At 36.6% G+C, this 16933-nt stretch overlaps 1 protein-coding gene across 5 annotated transcripts in view; it reads right to left on the bottom strand.

Annotated features, from left to right (window-relative positions):
* The window catches only part of Ccser1 (coiled-coil serine rich 1), a 1202904-nt gene that overhangs the window by 741785 nt on the left and 444186 nt on the right, over positions 1-16933 (bottom strand). For all 5 annotated transcript variants that reach the window (XR_868854.3, XM_006505955.2, XM_006505954.2 and 2 more), the window contains exon 7: positions 2566-2640. Coding sequence is in view for 4 of the 5 variants with exons in the window: in XM_006505955.2 (XP_006506018.1) it covers positions 2566-2640 (75 nt within the window). In the remaining variant the exon portion in view is untranslated. The remainder of the gene's footprint in view (positions 1-2565; positions 2641-16933) is intronic.

Here is a 16933-nt window from a genome sequence, read left to right as displayed (position 1 = left end):
AAGAACAGTACAAGTAGGCTATGCTGATTAGCTACTAATCCCGAGGAATAGCCTGTCTCAGCCTGCACAACAATATAAATCCAATGTCCCACTTCAAGCATCTCTGGATTTTTTTTATTCACTTTACATCCATATCACAGCCCCCTTCATGCTCCCCTCCCAGTCCCACTCTTACAAATCTCACCCCCAGTTTTCCTACCCTTCTCTGAGGAGAAGGGGGCCGCCATTGGGTATCATTCCACAATGGGGCATCTAGTCCTAGCCGGACTAGGCACACCCTTTCCCACTGAGGTCCAACAGGCAGTCTAGATAGGGAGAAGGTGATCCAATGGCAGGTACCAGAGATGGACACAGCCCCATCCTCCACTACACTTGTTAGGAACCCACATGAAGTTCAAGCTGCACATTTGCTACAAATGTGTAGATTATTTGTTTTAAATAGGTTCTGAGACTGAATCCATGGCAAGCACTTTAGTGACTATATTCTCTCCTCAGTCTAGAATCATGATTTTAAATAAAGTTATAGACTTTATATCTATGAAGTCTATAATATCAGGGCTTTCTTCTTTTAATGATTGTGAGAGTACTAAATGCCCTCTGAAACTTAATAAGAAATGTTTGAAAATGTAAATATTATACCATCAAAGTACTGTCCAATATATTTTTTAATTTTTTGATTACATAAGAATAATTGATATATTTATCATCTATTCAATATCAATTCTATAAATGGCATTTATACAGTGTGAATTGTATAAATTATACATCAATTATATAAAATGAGCTAATGTTGGAGTCTTACCATATATTGAAAAGATTAAATTTTAGATAATTTTAAGTAATAATGAGATGGTTTTATAGGTGTGAAAAGTTTTTGAAGACTATAAATCATAATTTTGAATGATAAGTAAAATACCACAAACTTTGAGTACATTGGACACTCAAAGCCAATGCTGCATATTTCAGGCTCTTGAAAGCTTTAATTGCTTTCAAGAACCACTTACATACATTAGCTCAAAAACAGAACTGATCTCATAACCAGTCAAATAGTCCAACAAAATAATTGTACTTACATTAGTTTTATATCAGCAGATTCTAGAATATAAATGACTTATTTTAACCTTTGGTAAAAATACATTCATTTTTTTTTTTTTTGTGATTGACATATTTTTTCTTGTTTTTTTTTTCCATTTTTTATTAGGTATTTAGCTCATTTACATTTCCAATGCTATACCAAAAGTCCCCCTTACCCACCCACCCCCACTCCCCTACCCACCCACTCCCCCCCTTTGGCCCTGGCGTTCCCCTGTACCGGGGCACACAAAGTCTGCGTGTCCTAAAATACATTCATTTTTAGCATTGTAATTTATCCATATATTAAGAAGACAAAAAGGTTTCTGGTGATGCTCTGAAAATTCAATTAAGATCTTTGTAAAGGTGGATTTTTTTATGACCTCTGTCCCACATAGTATGAAATAAATTCCAAATGATACTAAACTTTGAAACACAAACTATGTATACCCTGATTTTGTCAAATCCTTTACACCCCAATAGGTGCCATGCAGTAGATACTAGTATTTTGATACATAAATGAGATTTTCATAAGTTTACTAAGTCTATCATTAATCATGAAACAGGTATGAATAGGACCTAAAGATCCTCAGTAGACAGCATTCTGGAAGGCTTAACTCAATGATGCAACATGGTAATGAAGAGAAGTCCTAGCTATCACTGTACAGCCTAGATGTAGTATGGGTTGTAATAACATAAATCATTGTATGAAAAAGTACAAAACCACAGATAATAATTTTATATATAACTATCATGAATATCTTAGTGGACACTAAATTATATGTTACTCTGAATTTAAAGTAAACCACAAAAGTTTTTAAACTTAATTGTAGTATCCCAATATTCTATTTTTTATCCAGACTACTGTAGACCTTTTAAAATAACAACATCAATTATTACATTCTTAGTACTTGGCACAGTTCATCTTCATGCTATAGCTAAAAACCCTAACCCTAGCAGTCAACAAGTAAATTTTCCTCTTTGTAGTGTAAACCTTCAGTTTGGACAATGTGTTTAGAAGAATGCATTTGCATTTTTATTTGTAACAACTGTACCATTGAATAGTATTGCTAAAGGAAATGAAGTAGAATAAATATTACAGATTCTTCCATGTAAACCAACTTGTGATGTAAAATCTCTATATATAGACCCAAGGTTACAGTACAGCTCCCACATCATACATGATGGAGGCAATTGCTCCATGAATATTTCAACCTTCAGCCTTTAGGTCGTAACAGAACAATGAAACAAAACAATACTTCAAATAATGTATCTTAAGAAGAGTGAGATCACTGGAAAGTACAGCCCTAATCTCATCACTGAAGGGGCTGAAATATTACCTTTCTTCATGGCTAGCAAAATAAGACAAAGGCAACCAACCAGGTAAGTTGAATAAACCAAATCACCTCCCATCTGTGGGTAACTATATGGTATACAATGTCTGCTGAGTTCAAAATACTGAAAAACGTTTTGGGGAGTGTGATTATCTTTTACCTTGAAAGGCAGTGGCTCTTCAGTCAGAGGGCTGATGGGAAGTGAGGTGGTACTGCTGGAAGGGCTCACATCACTCTGCAAAGAAAGGACCCTGTGTTAAAAACTCTATGTTTGAAACCATTTTCAACACTCCTAATCCCAAACCTAAATGTCTTCTTCAGATAAATATGTAGAAATATAGAAATAATTTAGGTTATGCGGAAAATTATATGGAAATTAAACAATATTCATGTATATTTTAGTTAAATAGAATGGCTACCTTCTCTGTTAGGCAAAATGTAACATTTTCACTTAATTTATAGATTTACCTCTCCTCTGAATATAAACTATAATGAATCATTATGACATCATGACAATGGCTTTCTGTCTGATATTTACCCAAAAATCACACTTTTTTTGTCCCTTTGTAGAGATAATTTAAACTAGTATTTTTACTTTAAGCACAGAAAACACATACAATTAGTACAATTGTATCTACAGAAGTAGAGACTTAAGACTTCCTATTCCTAGCCACTGACATGTACACTTTCTTTATTTGGCATCCTTTATGAAATATATTTTATTAAATACTTGAGATTTTCATTCATGTACACACTGTATTTTTCTAAGCCATGAAATCACAGCTTTGCTTCCAATATATTCAAGGGTGTTGGGACATCCACTGAAGGGTGTGCAACTTACCAGGGGCCAAAGTCATAAGAAGTGGACTCCAAATCTCCAAGTAGCCATCAAATATCATTAGCTTCTCAGCTATAGGTGGGACCTTATGAGTCCCTTGCTAGAATGTTGACAATCTTGATCTTGTAGAGTGAACCAGAGCTACTTTGAGTATATGAATGTAGTGGTTATATTATTTTTAGAACATACTCTTTCACCCTGGATTTTCCCAACCTCTGCCTTCTATAATCTTTTAATACCTCTCCTATAATTATCCATAAGTCTTGAAGAAAGGAGAGTACAGAATTCCATTTATGGCTGAGCATACCACTGATACACTTGCACCTGTTCCCTTCACTTTGGCCTATTAGTTTCTGCTTTAACCTATATTCACTGGTCAATGAAAAATCTCTGTTATGGTTGAAAAACATACTAATCTCGATGGAGATAGATATGGAGATATGAATTTAGAGGTCAGTTTACTATTATGTCTGCTTAGCAGAATTATAGAAATCGATTCACCCGTGGGGTCTATGAGCTTCTGGCCATATATTCTTGGACAGCAATGCAGCCTGAACTACTCATGAGTTTCCTCCTCTAGAGCACACTTTAAACTTAACCAGAAAGTGACTGGTTATCCATACAACATGTGCCACTATTGCATATGTGAGCATGTCTTATCAGCCAGATTACTACTATGGCTTGAAGGGCTTTCTTGTAGGTAACGCTGTGATGACCTGTTTTCCCCAGCAGCTTGAATGGCACCTCTCAATGCTATGATAGCTAGCGAGCAGAGAGGAAGCTTCCTGGCCAGTATCAGCTTTAGATCCCCAGGTCCTGGGACTGAAGTGCGAGGTGATTCCAACAATACAGTATTACCATTAAGTTTTGTTGGAAAACCAAAAGCAGTAGGAGTAGTTTTCATTATATGGAGGGTCTTGGGATATTTCTAACTGACAATAGGAAGGAAGGGATCTCATAGATGGCACTAGGCATTTGGCAATCTATGACTTAGTCCCATTGTAGGTTAACTTCAATTATCCCTTTAATATGTTTATATAAATATATAAACATATTTATGTATAAAGCTTATGCAATTACAGGTATCTAGTTTGCTTCTACAATAATCTTTAGCACTAATTATTTCTTCAGAAAGACATGTCTATCCCCATCACACCTGCCACAACCCAATGCCAAAGGCTTTATGGGCAAATAGTGTTTCTAAAAGTGAAACTGAATTGGAAGGCAAGTTACCCTATCTGAGTGGTGCTTTTAATTTGGAGGGAGAGGCCAGAAAAGAATTATCCTTCAAAAGAGAAAACAATAGGGAGGCTATGTATCATGCATTGACTGGGACAGGGGCATATTTGGACCCTAAGGCAAAATTAACAATATGAAAAGAAAATTTGGTGGTTATCTCAAACCTTGGCTTTATCCCCTAGAAGAAGTCACCACTTTTGCTTTGGCAGACATCTGTCAGAGCAGAGACCAGCCTTACACTGACTTTTGCCTTGTCTAACAGGTGCAATCTCAAAAACAAATTCTAATGAAGATGTGACAAATATATTGGTGAGGCAATTACCTTACAAAAGTGCCAATAAAACCTGCAGAGAGTTGCTTAGGCCAACAGGGCATTCTGGAAATATTACAGATTTTTTTCTGCCTCTGTGGTAACTTAGACCCACTCAACATCTAGCATCTAAAGCTATATCCAGAGATTCTGAGTCCTTTGGGTTGAATCCATCCCATGATATAGCCACATTTTCTCAGGGTAATAGACCTTCTCAGCCAGATTTTTAAATAGAGGCTTCATACAGGGCTACCATGCCTCCCAAGAGATCTAAATGATTAGTTGCAGCCTTGATATTGGAGATCACACACTTAATAGGTGTGAGTTCTAGTTTTGTCTTATCTAGTATATCCTTAGTTAAATAAATTCACATAGTACATCATGTAGATCACTTATCCAAATATGTGTAAAAAGTACTCATGATCCAGGGGAATATTGACAGAGAACTTCAGGATAGACTTAATGCTTTAGAAGGAACACTTCTATTTATGGGAAATCAAATTCAAAAAATATTAGGATTAGGCTCTAAGTACAAAGCCATTAACTATTCTCTTGGATCTGCATAACTCCCTTAGAATATAATATCTCTGAACATGACTGGTCTAAAATTTAGTCTCATTTAAAGGGGCTTTGGAACAATTCTAAGTTGGTTTTGGAGATGGATTTCCTACATCATAAGATCATGCATGTTTGTAACTGTAGAGTGGTATCTACTTCAATCATGGAAGTGTGTATAGGTTTTTCTCTTTGCTGTACATGAATACACCCTTTAGTTTCCCTGGGCAAATTTGCTGATATTTGCAGTTGGTTTATTCTTATTGGTTTTGTTTCTCCTTGAAGTCTGCATCAATTAATTTAAATGATCCATAACTACTCATGGTCAACATTTCTACTCTTAAATTGAAACAGAAAGAGGGACATGCAGAATCCTGCTTGGTCAAATAAAAGACAAAATGGCATGTTTCCAACCCCTGGAAGACAGCCATCAGGGCATAGGCCTGCATGAGAGGTAATGGCTGCTGTGGATATAATGCTTGTTTCTATAAAAATGTACATATTCCCATGTTCCTCCTTTGAGGAATATCCTCTCTGCCAAGGTTCATGATTCCATGATAATCAGAGACAGCATGAGTTCTGAGACTAGGCTGTGAGGGCATGTCTAATGTCTCAGCAAAATGATATTCTGACCTTGAAGGTCAGAACACTGTGACCTTTAAGACAATCCTTAAAGGCTGTGGGAAAGAATGCTGAAAACACGGGTTCAAAAAATATATAATTTCTTAAATGTGCAAAATATAAGGATGCAATATTAATTGCATAAGGAGTTTCACAGATCTAAAGGAACAGAGGCAGCTGCATTATGGTCCAGCTTGTCAGAAAGATACTAAGGAAGGAGATGAAGAGATTAAGGGAGGGGCAATTGAAGCATAAGATTCCAACCAGCTTTTGTTTGTTTCTTTGTTTGTTTGTTTATGCTTAAAAGTGCAGGCAGATTCCCGAGTTCAAGGTTATCATGGAGCAGAAGGAGTTTAAGTCTAGGCTCAGGTAGGAAGGATAATTTCAGTTTGTGGTCCCACCCAGGTTTCTTTTTGTCCATGTTAATTCTTGCTGTCTATAAGAATCAAGGGGCTGGGGTCATAGGATGCTGATTCTATTAAGGGATCAGGGGAATCTGGGGTAATGACTGAATTGATATATAAATAGGAGACTTCTTTTGCTTTGTAACTGCAAAACAAAATGAGCTAACCAGAGAGCTTTTAGACTAGCAAGAAAAAGCTGTCTCCAGCAAAATAGGTGCACACAAGGAAACACATGCACGCATATGTGCAAGTGCACACACACACACACGCACACACACACACACACAGAGAGAGAGAGAGAGACAGAGACAGAGACAGAGACAGAGAGAGACAGACAGAGACAGACAGAGAGACAGAGAGAAAAGAAAAACAGAGAGACAGAGAGAGAGAGACATAGAACACACACAGAGACACACACACACACACAGATCAATCTGAAAAGGTACCATAGGCCATCAGCTTTTAACCCATGATTTGACTATGAATTGTTTGTTTTGTTGCTACCAGACATCCCTTCCTTAGGAACCCCTCTTAAACCTGGTCCTTGGCATTTTCCCAACCCACTCTTAATTTAAATCTCTCCATTATTCTTTTTCCAGGTGTAGTCTACTAGATTGCCCCTAAGATATTTCTTTCTCCTTCCCTACCAATGGCTTTTTTATAGTTCACCCTCAAATAAAATCAAACAATTATACAAAATTAGAGTGGAATATTTTAATGTTATCATAATCCTTTCAAAATATACTTAAATAAATGTCCTTGAACTGTTTTAAAAAGACATAGGAGTTACCATTAATCCACTTTGCTAAAAGCAAGAACAAGTTACTGAGAATAGGCAGTAACATAAAATGTGTCAATATATTCTTAGAGCATTTTCTCAGAGAAACTCTTCCTAATGGGAATAAGCAAATAACATGCAAAAAAGCCATGCCCACTGTCTTAGTCTGCTTTCTCTTTCTATGGTAAGAGCTGGACAAAAAGCAACATGGGGAGGGGAAGGGTTTATTTGGCTTACAGGTTACAGTTCATCATGAGAAAAGCTAAGGCAGGATATGAAGTAGAGGCTATGGGGAGCACATCTGAAGTTAAACCTTGCTGACTTCTTGCTTGTGATTAATCATGAATGAGTCTGCCAACATTTGTCTTGTTTTAGTTAAGACATACATTATATTCTGCCAAGTTCCTCCACTTATGCAAATATCCCTGAGAGACTGTTCAAGCTTGAAGGAAATGGGCTTATTCAAACATAGATACTGTATACCACAAACTCTCCACATAAGCATTTGTGGTCATTGCTTGACTTCCTGGACTTGGTCATGCTCTATTTTGTTTGCCTTGAAACGGCACTGAGGAATGGATACAGAAAATGTGGTACATTTACACAGTGGAGTACTACTCAGCTATTATAAAGAATGAATTTATGAAATTCCTAGCCAAATGGATGGACCTGGAGGGCATCATCCTGAGTGAGGTAACACATTCACAAAGGAACTCACACAATATGTACTCACTGATAAGTGGATATTAGCCCAAAACCTAGGATACCCAAGATATAAGATACAATTTGCTAAACACATGAAACTCAAGAAGAATGAAGACTGAAGTGTGGACACTATGCCCCTCCTTAGAATTGGGAACAAAACACCCATGGAAGGAGTTACAGAGACAAAGTTTGGAGATGAGACGAAAGGATGGACCATCGAGAGACTGCCATATCCAAGGATCCACCCCATAATCAGCTTCCAAACGCTGACACCATTGCATACACTAGCAAGATTTTGTTGAAAGGACCCAGATGTAGCTGTCTCTTATGAGACTATGCTGGGGCCTAGCAAACACAGAAGTGGATGCTCACAGTCAGCTATTGGATGGATCACAGGGCTCCCAATGGAGGAGCTAGAGAAAGTACCCAAGGAGCTAAAGGGATCTGCAACCCTATAGGTGGAACAACATTATGAACTAACCAGTACCCTGGAGCTCTTGACTCTAGCTGCATATGTATCAAAAGATGGCCTAGTCGGCCATCACTGGAAAGATAGGCCCATTGGACACGCAAACTGTAAGTGCCCCAGTACAGGGGAACGCCAGGGCCAAAAATATTGGAATGGGTGGGTAGGGAAGTGGGGGGGGGGCATGGGGGACTTTTGGGATAGCATTGGAAATGTAATTGAAGAAAATATGTAATAAAAAATATTTAAAAAAAAAGAAAAGACACCGAGAAAATAAATCTGCTGCTGGCATGGTATTGACCAGCAGCCTCTCATATCTGTCTCTTGCATCTTTTCTTTCTGCCTTTCCTGTAATCATCCTCACTCTCCTAGTGGTAGATTTTGTATTGACTGACCAGCAGGATCCAGCAAGAGGTCATGGCCATGGTGATATGCTGCTTAGAGGTTTGCTTTCTCTGGCTTACTCAACTCCCCCTTTTTATGTAGCTCAGGCACATTTGTGCAGGGACTGTACTATCCACATTGTGCTCCATACCTACAACAATTGCCAGTTGAATAAATGCCCCACTGACATAGCCATAGGGCACTTAGTTTGAGGAAATTCTGTCGTTGAAGTTCCATCAACCAGTCAGGTCTTGTTGAAAGCCAAAATTACCATGAAATCTACACTTCTCAATTTGATTTTCAAATTTAGATATAGAGAACTGCAGAAAACCATAACAAAAATAAAGCAAAAGCTCAATTAACATTGTTTAATGAACAATAGTGGCTTTAGTTCATAGATACCAATATTTCAAAGAATGGTAGAAGCATCACTTTTTAAGACTTTCTATTTAAAGGCATTTCAATTGACTTACAACAAAGTGGGCACATTGTAAATATAGATTAAAATTACATCTCTTCTGATTTTTGCCTAAAATCCAAGGAAAAAAAGTATTAACACCAACTGAGACTTTAGCATCACTTTATGTAATCTGCACTGCACTTAGTAAGTTCAATGACTCAGAAGGACTTTACATAAAAACTGAACAAAACATAAAAGTTTGGAAAATACCAGTTAGTGGCTATCTTTAAGTTCTAATTTTATTCAAATCTGCTAAGCTACTTACCAATCAAAATCCAGGAAATATTAATTGCAAAGTCATGGAATTCATACTATGAATTTCAAATTATTGTGATTCAATTCTATGATAGAAAAAGTTTCTTCTGCTATCCACTTCACTTCATAATTCTAACATGAGAGATGAGAAAGAATTTTACAGAATTTGATTTTAAAATGTTATGAAAATTGTGACTCTGAGCTGCTAGAACAGCTTGTAGAAAGTCAAATTTCTGGTTCTTGTGTTGGAGGGTCTGTACTTGTAAAGTGTCGTGCCCCTAGCTGTGGAGATGTTTGCGCCATATACCATACATATAGGTTTTATGTTCCCGTAAGACAGTGAACTGAGAATCAAGTCTTGTAGCAGACTGTTTTTAAGCAATGTTTATACAGGGCTTGCCTTATATAAGTGTTTAAAATGCTTAGCTCTCGGAGACTGGCTCAGAGCTTTTTCCCAGTGTCACTAGAATTTCACTAGAAAGCCATTCTAGTGAAGATTTGTTCTGGCCTAACTATAAACTCAATTTGTATGGTGTAACTTTAGTTCTGTTACTCTCAGAAGTTTTTGCCATAACTGTTTGAAGCAAGGAATCAATCTCACATGAAAACATCAGATGAACTGTACATAAATATGAACCTGTGAAAAACAAAATATAACACAAGCCAAAGAAAAGTGTTTTTATTTTTACCTTTCTGTTTGTGCAATTCTATCCAGGGACTTACAATTCATGTGTTATCTGGGCATGTTTATTCTTCTAAATAAAATTTCAACAAAATCTCTGGAGATAAGTATTATCAATACTTCAAATCTTAATTAATTTGCCCTTTTATTCAAACAGTTTAATATTAACACTTAGCATGATACAAATTCACAAAATTGAAAAACACTCATGTTGCTTTTTTACATTTTTGAAAGGTTACAACATATATTAACTCACATTGTTGTTATAAAAAGTTGGTTAGAATTAGGGCTTCATATGCTTTGGTTGTATTTTAGACTTTGGAAAAAGCTCAGGAATTCCATGGAAACATAAAAGAGGTATACTCCCAGAGAAGAAAATATCGCTGCCCGCTGGCTCTCCTTTGTTCCGTGCAATACTCTACTGGTTCCTTACATGCCAGAGACAGCTCTAGATGTGATAGGTTGTTAAGAAGCCTGTCCTACTTTTAACAGGTGTCTTTCACTTGCATGTCCAGTTCTAAGTCAAATAGGTAACACACTCTTTCCAACACCAAAGAAAGGTCATGATAAAAAATTTTCCTGCCTTTAAATTACTTTATCCACATTTGATCTCCCCTTTGTACTTCTGCCTCAAGCAGGTGATCTTAATTTCTTTTCTATATATTGGGTCTCGTGTTATATATGACATTAGTATTTAGTGATGTTAGTGAAGTGTTTGCAAACTGCAAGTTGACTAGTGTTCCTTGAGACAATTCATACACATTCTGGCTGATATAACTTTTACTCATGCGTTGTCAGAGACTTTAGACTACTCAGTGAATGTGGCTTTTAGAATACAGTTCCCTTAAGTTACGGTGTGGATATGAACCCCCGGTTACCCACGGTCCTCAGTGACTGATGCTTTGGGGAAGTATTCAGTACTCTCCGAGGCCTGTCCTAGTTAGACTTCGTCTAGCCACATGAGACCACACCCTTGGACTGCATATTGTGACCTGCTCCTATTTCTTGTTTCTTTTTCTCCTGAACCTCTATGTAGTGAGCTCTCACATATAGCATATTTCCATCATGATAAACTACTGGGAGTTGAAAACTCCCAGACAGCGAGCCAAATAAACTTTTGTCATTTTAAGTTGATTGATTTAGATGTTTTGTTATAAGAGAAACATACACTAATTTGTAAATTTTCACTTAGTGCAACTTTTTATACTTTTATGTGAGCTTGACAATAGACTCACACGTATAACCACCAGCAAATTCAAACTGCAGAACATTTTCAGCAGTTCCTGTTGTATCTTAATGCACCTGTGCATCTGGCTAGGAGATGCTGTTGGTTACTATTGGCTTATTTATTGTTTCATCCCATGTCACATACCTTTTAGGGCAGACTTTACTTAGTTTTGCCCTATGTCTCACTTTTTAAAACAACATATTAAAGAGAAGTAGATTTTTTTTCCTGTTCTGTTTGTCTTCCTCAGTTACTTCTTAAGGCTTGTATGGTTACTGTTGTAGTTTAAAAGTCTTGTTCTAATTGAAGTTCATAAAAAATGGATAGTCTCTCATCTCTTTTTATTTTATTGACCTATCATTTCCAAAGATTATGAGATAGTAGTAAATACGCCAAACACATTTGGACAGGTATTTTTAGCCTTTCCATGAGTGATGTAATGCAAATGACCTCAAACTCTATATTATACAAATTTTAGGCCAAGATTTCCACAGATTAATTTGTATTTAACAAGTATTCAATTTTCCTCATCATACATCTTAAACCTACTTTATCTGTAACAACTGAAATAGGGAATACAGTGTTGGTTTATGATTATATTAAAGTAGGGAAGGGGACATAGCTAAACTATTAAAAAATATTTTACCACAGAGAAGCATCTCATTGTGGAAAAATTCCTGAGCAGATGGTTTGCATAGGGGAAAATCTGAAGTAGACAGAAACAGGGGAGAGGCAGAGGTTACAGGAAAAGTGATGTGTCTGTGTCTCACAGACTGGCACTTTTGTGCAGACATATTGATATATTTTTGACACTTGTAATAAAAGACATACAAAACAGAAAAGGATACTTTAGATAAACTTGTACGAGAGAGGTAGGAAATATTATTCTTTTCTTTAATGCTTTTGATACAATAAAAATCTAATTTAAACACTTATAGTTTTCTCTTTGTTTTTACTTAAAATATATTTTGGTATATTGAGAACTAATTCCCCTACAAGCAAAGCAGATAACAACAGGTTTAATTGAAAGCACATGAACATGGAAAAACAATGAGGAGAAACTGATTATGCCTTCTCCTTGACCATAAGGCAGATTCTATATGTACATAGAAGATATACAAGGCCAGACAATGTATCAAACTACTTTGGACTTCAGGGATGTCTCACTGGGTGAGAAAGCATGTCACAGAATGTCATGGTATGACATTAATCTCTGGGACAGAGACTATGGTGGTAGAGAGAATTAAAGTTATTTTCTGACATTCATATACATGTCATGGTCTGTGTATTCTAGTGATTACAAACGTGCACACACCTTTTGTGAACATATAATAATAACAAAGATTTTCTTTTTAATTGTGGCTGGATAGATATATGGTCTTTCTGAGTCCTAACTCTGACATATCATCTTTTGAATTATACCTCTCATCCTCAAGTCAGTTCAGGTGACCAGGAGAGAAGTCAAGATTACTATAGTCACCCATATTGGTTAGAAAAAGCAACTATACACGTGCTGTGTGCATATGTTGAACTAAAGATTGCTTTTTAAAAAAAGCAAAATCTAAAAGAAATAAATAAAACCAAGTTGGATACAGTAGTGTACATCTAGAATCCCAGTTCTCTGGATGCTGTAACAGGAGAAGTATAAGTTGAAGATTAACCTAAGCTATTTGAAGAGAATAATTCTAAATACACAACAACACAAAAGAAAAGTAAAATGTTTGCTTTGCAGATTCTAGTCAGTGGTCACCACTAATGAAACATGAACATTAAAGAAGAATTTTTCCTATGATATATTTTCCAAGTTTAATGTGAGAAAATGCATTGTGAAATAGTATACCCTGTATTCTGACAGAGAGTTAAAATGTTTGGCCATCAATTCAGTCCAGTTCAACCACACTGCCTACTTGACCTTATGTAAAACAAGGTAGAGTGTGTTCTCTGACCGAGCACACTACACTAGAGTAGCAGGGGTTTGAAGGAAGAGACACATGACTAACGAAACCAGAAACCTATGCTGACTTTTGAGCATTACAGCATTTACTTATGTGCATAAGGAACATAACATGAACTCACTTAATTAGCACTGAGAAACACAATGTCCTTCTATTATTTTTGAAAGTAATATCTGTTAGCTGATTCACAAGTGTCTGTTTCTTGATCCTATTAGTATAGAACGTATAATATTTCTCAATAAGCTATGTTTATAGTACAATATAAAAATCTATATTAATTCTAGTTGAAATATTCTTATTCCTCAAATAAAGAAAGTACTTTTGCCTCACTCTAAATATGGCCATTTTTACAAGTATTATAATTTATTAACATGTTCCTAGAATCACAGAATTCCTAAATTTTGGTTTGTTCTATTAAATGAATAAAGGCTTCCTAGAGAAACTAATAACTTGGTCAAGATATGGCATGGACTGCATAAGAAGCTTCTAGAAATGTTTCTCTTAGAAAGTAAGGGAGTGATTGTAAAACAAAATGGTCAGAGCAAAACAAAGAGAAGCCTGGCCAACATGAAACAGCTCCCAAAAGCAAAGGTGGAGCAAACTGAATGATAAGTACCACAATGTTGGCACATAATTTAAAATCATTCACACTATCACTACACACAGAATGAGCAAATGCAAATTGGGAAAGAAAAAAAAAACAAATGCTCATAAAAGAATACCACAAATAATTTATGTATGCAACATTTCTTATTCAAGGGATATGACTTAGTACCACAAGGCCATATTCAGCATGCCTTCATCCATGGCTTTCCAAGGAAAACAAAAAGAAAGAGGACTGGGGTCTGTTAATGTAGGAACCTGGAGGGGCATTTCTTTTTCAAGTGATAATGACCAGCATCGCACAGAGGGCATACACTATTGATAGATGAGAAGATGGTAGTCATAACATAAACATAACAAACTCATATAATCATAAAAATAAATAAACAAGACCCTGCCCCAAGCTCTATGCTGAAAACTCTCCTTAAAGCGCAATGTACAACTTTAAAATCTCTACAATCCCATGGCCTCCATTTTCTGGCCCACAATTCTACCCACATTCCCAGAAGTAACAGCAGCACTAGGGACTCCAGGCCATGCTTTTATTAAAGACTCCAGATGACATAAGGCACCCCAAAACCCTAGAGGTTATACAAGCCACAAAAAAAAAAAACACAGAAGAGATACCTTACTGTACCTAAAGACTCACTGGTCACCAGAAATGCAGGCAACTCTGGCAAGAAAATAGAGAGGAAACAAAAACCAATGGGGGGGGGGAATCAACAAAACCCCACCCAACAAAGATTAACTCAGAAATCAGTAATTAAACCTATAATAAGGAGAAATAGGATAGACATAGATGGGGCATGGGGAGATACACATAGGAACAAGTGGGATCAAGTGGTGAGAGGATACTGAAGACAAGACTGGGAGAGACAACTGGAATGGGGTGTGACATCTCTGCGATGAGCTAGAAATATAAGGTAATGAAATCTCCCAGGAATCTCTGAGGGTGATCCTAGCTAAGACTACTAGCAATGGGGGATATGGAACCTGACATGGCCATCTCCTTTAATCATGCAAGACTTCCAATGGAGGAATTAAGTCACCGTCCCAGCCACTATAACTTCAAATTTCAATTTTTCCCAGATCCAAATGTGAATGGGTAAAAGATGGAGCAGAAATTGAGGGAATGGCCCAATCAATAAGTGGGCCGGCTTGAGATTCCTGCCATGAGAGAGAGCCTGCCCCTGACACTGTTAATGTTATCCTGCTATACGTGTATACAGGAGCCTGTCATATCCATCATCAGAGAGGTCTCACTCAGCAACTGATGGGAACAGATACAGAGACCCACAGCAAAATATTAGGCAGAACCTGAGGAAGTCCTGCAGAAGATGGGGGAGGGGGGGAGGATTGTAGGAGACAAGAGGTAGCAAGGACACCACAAGAAAGCTATAGAATCCTCGAACCTGGGCCCACAGAGGCTCACAGAGACTGAACTGCCAATCAGAAAGAATACATGGAACTGACTTAGGCCCTTTGCACATGTGCTGTGCAGCTAAGTCTTCATTTAGAACTCCTAACAATGGGAGGATTCACTGTCTCTGACTCTGTTGCCTGCCTTTAGGACCTTTTCCCCTAAATGGATTGCTGCTTCTACATTCAACAGAAGTCCCACTTCAAAGTAACATACCAAACCTCATTGATATCCATGTGAAACATCTTCTTTTCTGAAGAGAAAGAGAAGAGGAATGGATGTGTTGAGGGAGCAGAGGTACAGGTTCATGACTGGGAGGAGAGGAAAGAAGAGAAGCTGAGGATAGGATGTAAAATAAATAAATAACAATCAAACTAAAACAGTAAAAGAGTTTATGCATGTTAATACATATGATCAATACCATTAAGAACAAGAATATCTGAGAAACTTTCATAAATCATGTTTGTGGGAAGATATAGTGAATAATTGTTAAACTGTATCTTTGTTAAAATCATGTATTAAGGAATGGGACATTAGGGAAAACAGGCAAATTTGGAGTGGATTGTCCAGTTATAGGAACAGTCATTCATCATCATTGGCGTCTTAAAATAGTGCACTCCCCTGAAATAGTAGGGCGATGAAATAAGAACACACATATGTTTTTTACTCTATCTCTGTAACTTCCATGTAAAGCCCAGCCTATTCTGAGACTAATAGCTTTTACAAGAAGAGCTCAGTCGTAATATAGCCAAACACCATGGGAGTATAATATGCTCCTAGCTTCTAGCCTTTCCTGGACTTTATACTTTTCATAAAAAATAAACTTTGTGTGCTCATTTCCTTTGCCTATGTAACAGAATGTCCTTCACTCCTAGCCGTTCCTGAGGCTCACTCTAGAATGCTGACCTTAGATTCTTTTGCATGCTTTCATTTTTCATGTGGAAAACCTCCAGCCATACAAAATGATCTATTTATTTAGATTATTTAAGGCACACAGTGAAGTGAGCTCACATTATTAATATTTATTGAATGTCATAATTCTATAGCATGGCTCCATTAATTAGACTTCCCCTGAAAGCTTGGTCAATGGACCTGTCTTGTGGGATTATAGTTTGTTTATAAAGATTTCTTGAAGCAAAACATGATCAAGTGTGTTAAAACCCTTTCATACAAGAAAGTGTGAATAAGTGAGTAAGTGAAATATTTTTATATTTAAACCCTTCAAGTAAGTATAATAATAATAATAATAATAATAATAATAATAATAATAATGCCATTTCTAGGTCTAATAGTTTAATGGTCACCTAAATGTGTTAACCTTAATTTTAAAGAGATATTTTCATCACTTTATGATATCATCACTCCAAAATCCATAGAAATACACATACTTACTTCAATAGACTGCTGATATCATTGGTGTAAAGACTGCTATACTATGAGATAATTTTGATTTCTCTAATACAAATGAACTATTTTTATTAATTTTTATATATGAAAATTGGTTTATTCATGCTACTGTCTGGCAAGTTTTAAATTCCTGCGTTCTGATTTTAGGTTTTTACACTATTTTTCCTGACCAGACATTAGCAGGCTTGCTCTTAGTCATATGATGAAGTAAAAAAAGACAA

This window comes from Mus musculus, chromosome 6, assembly GCF_000001635.26.
Source record: "Mus musculus strain C57BL/6J chromosome 6, GRCm38.p6 C57BL/6J".
Taxonomy (NCBI): Eukaryota; Metazoa; Chordata; class Mammalia; order Rodentia; family Muridae; genus Mus; species Mus musculus.
The sequence above is the reverse complement of the archived record's forward strand: the minus strand, read 5'-3'. Positions and strand labels throughout refer to the sequence as shown.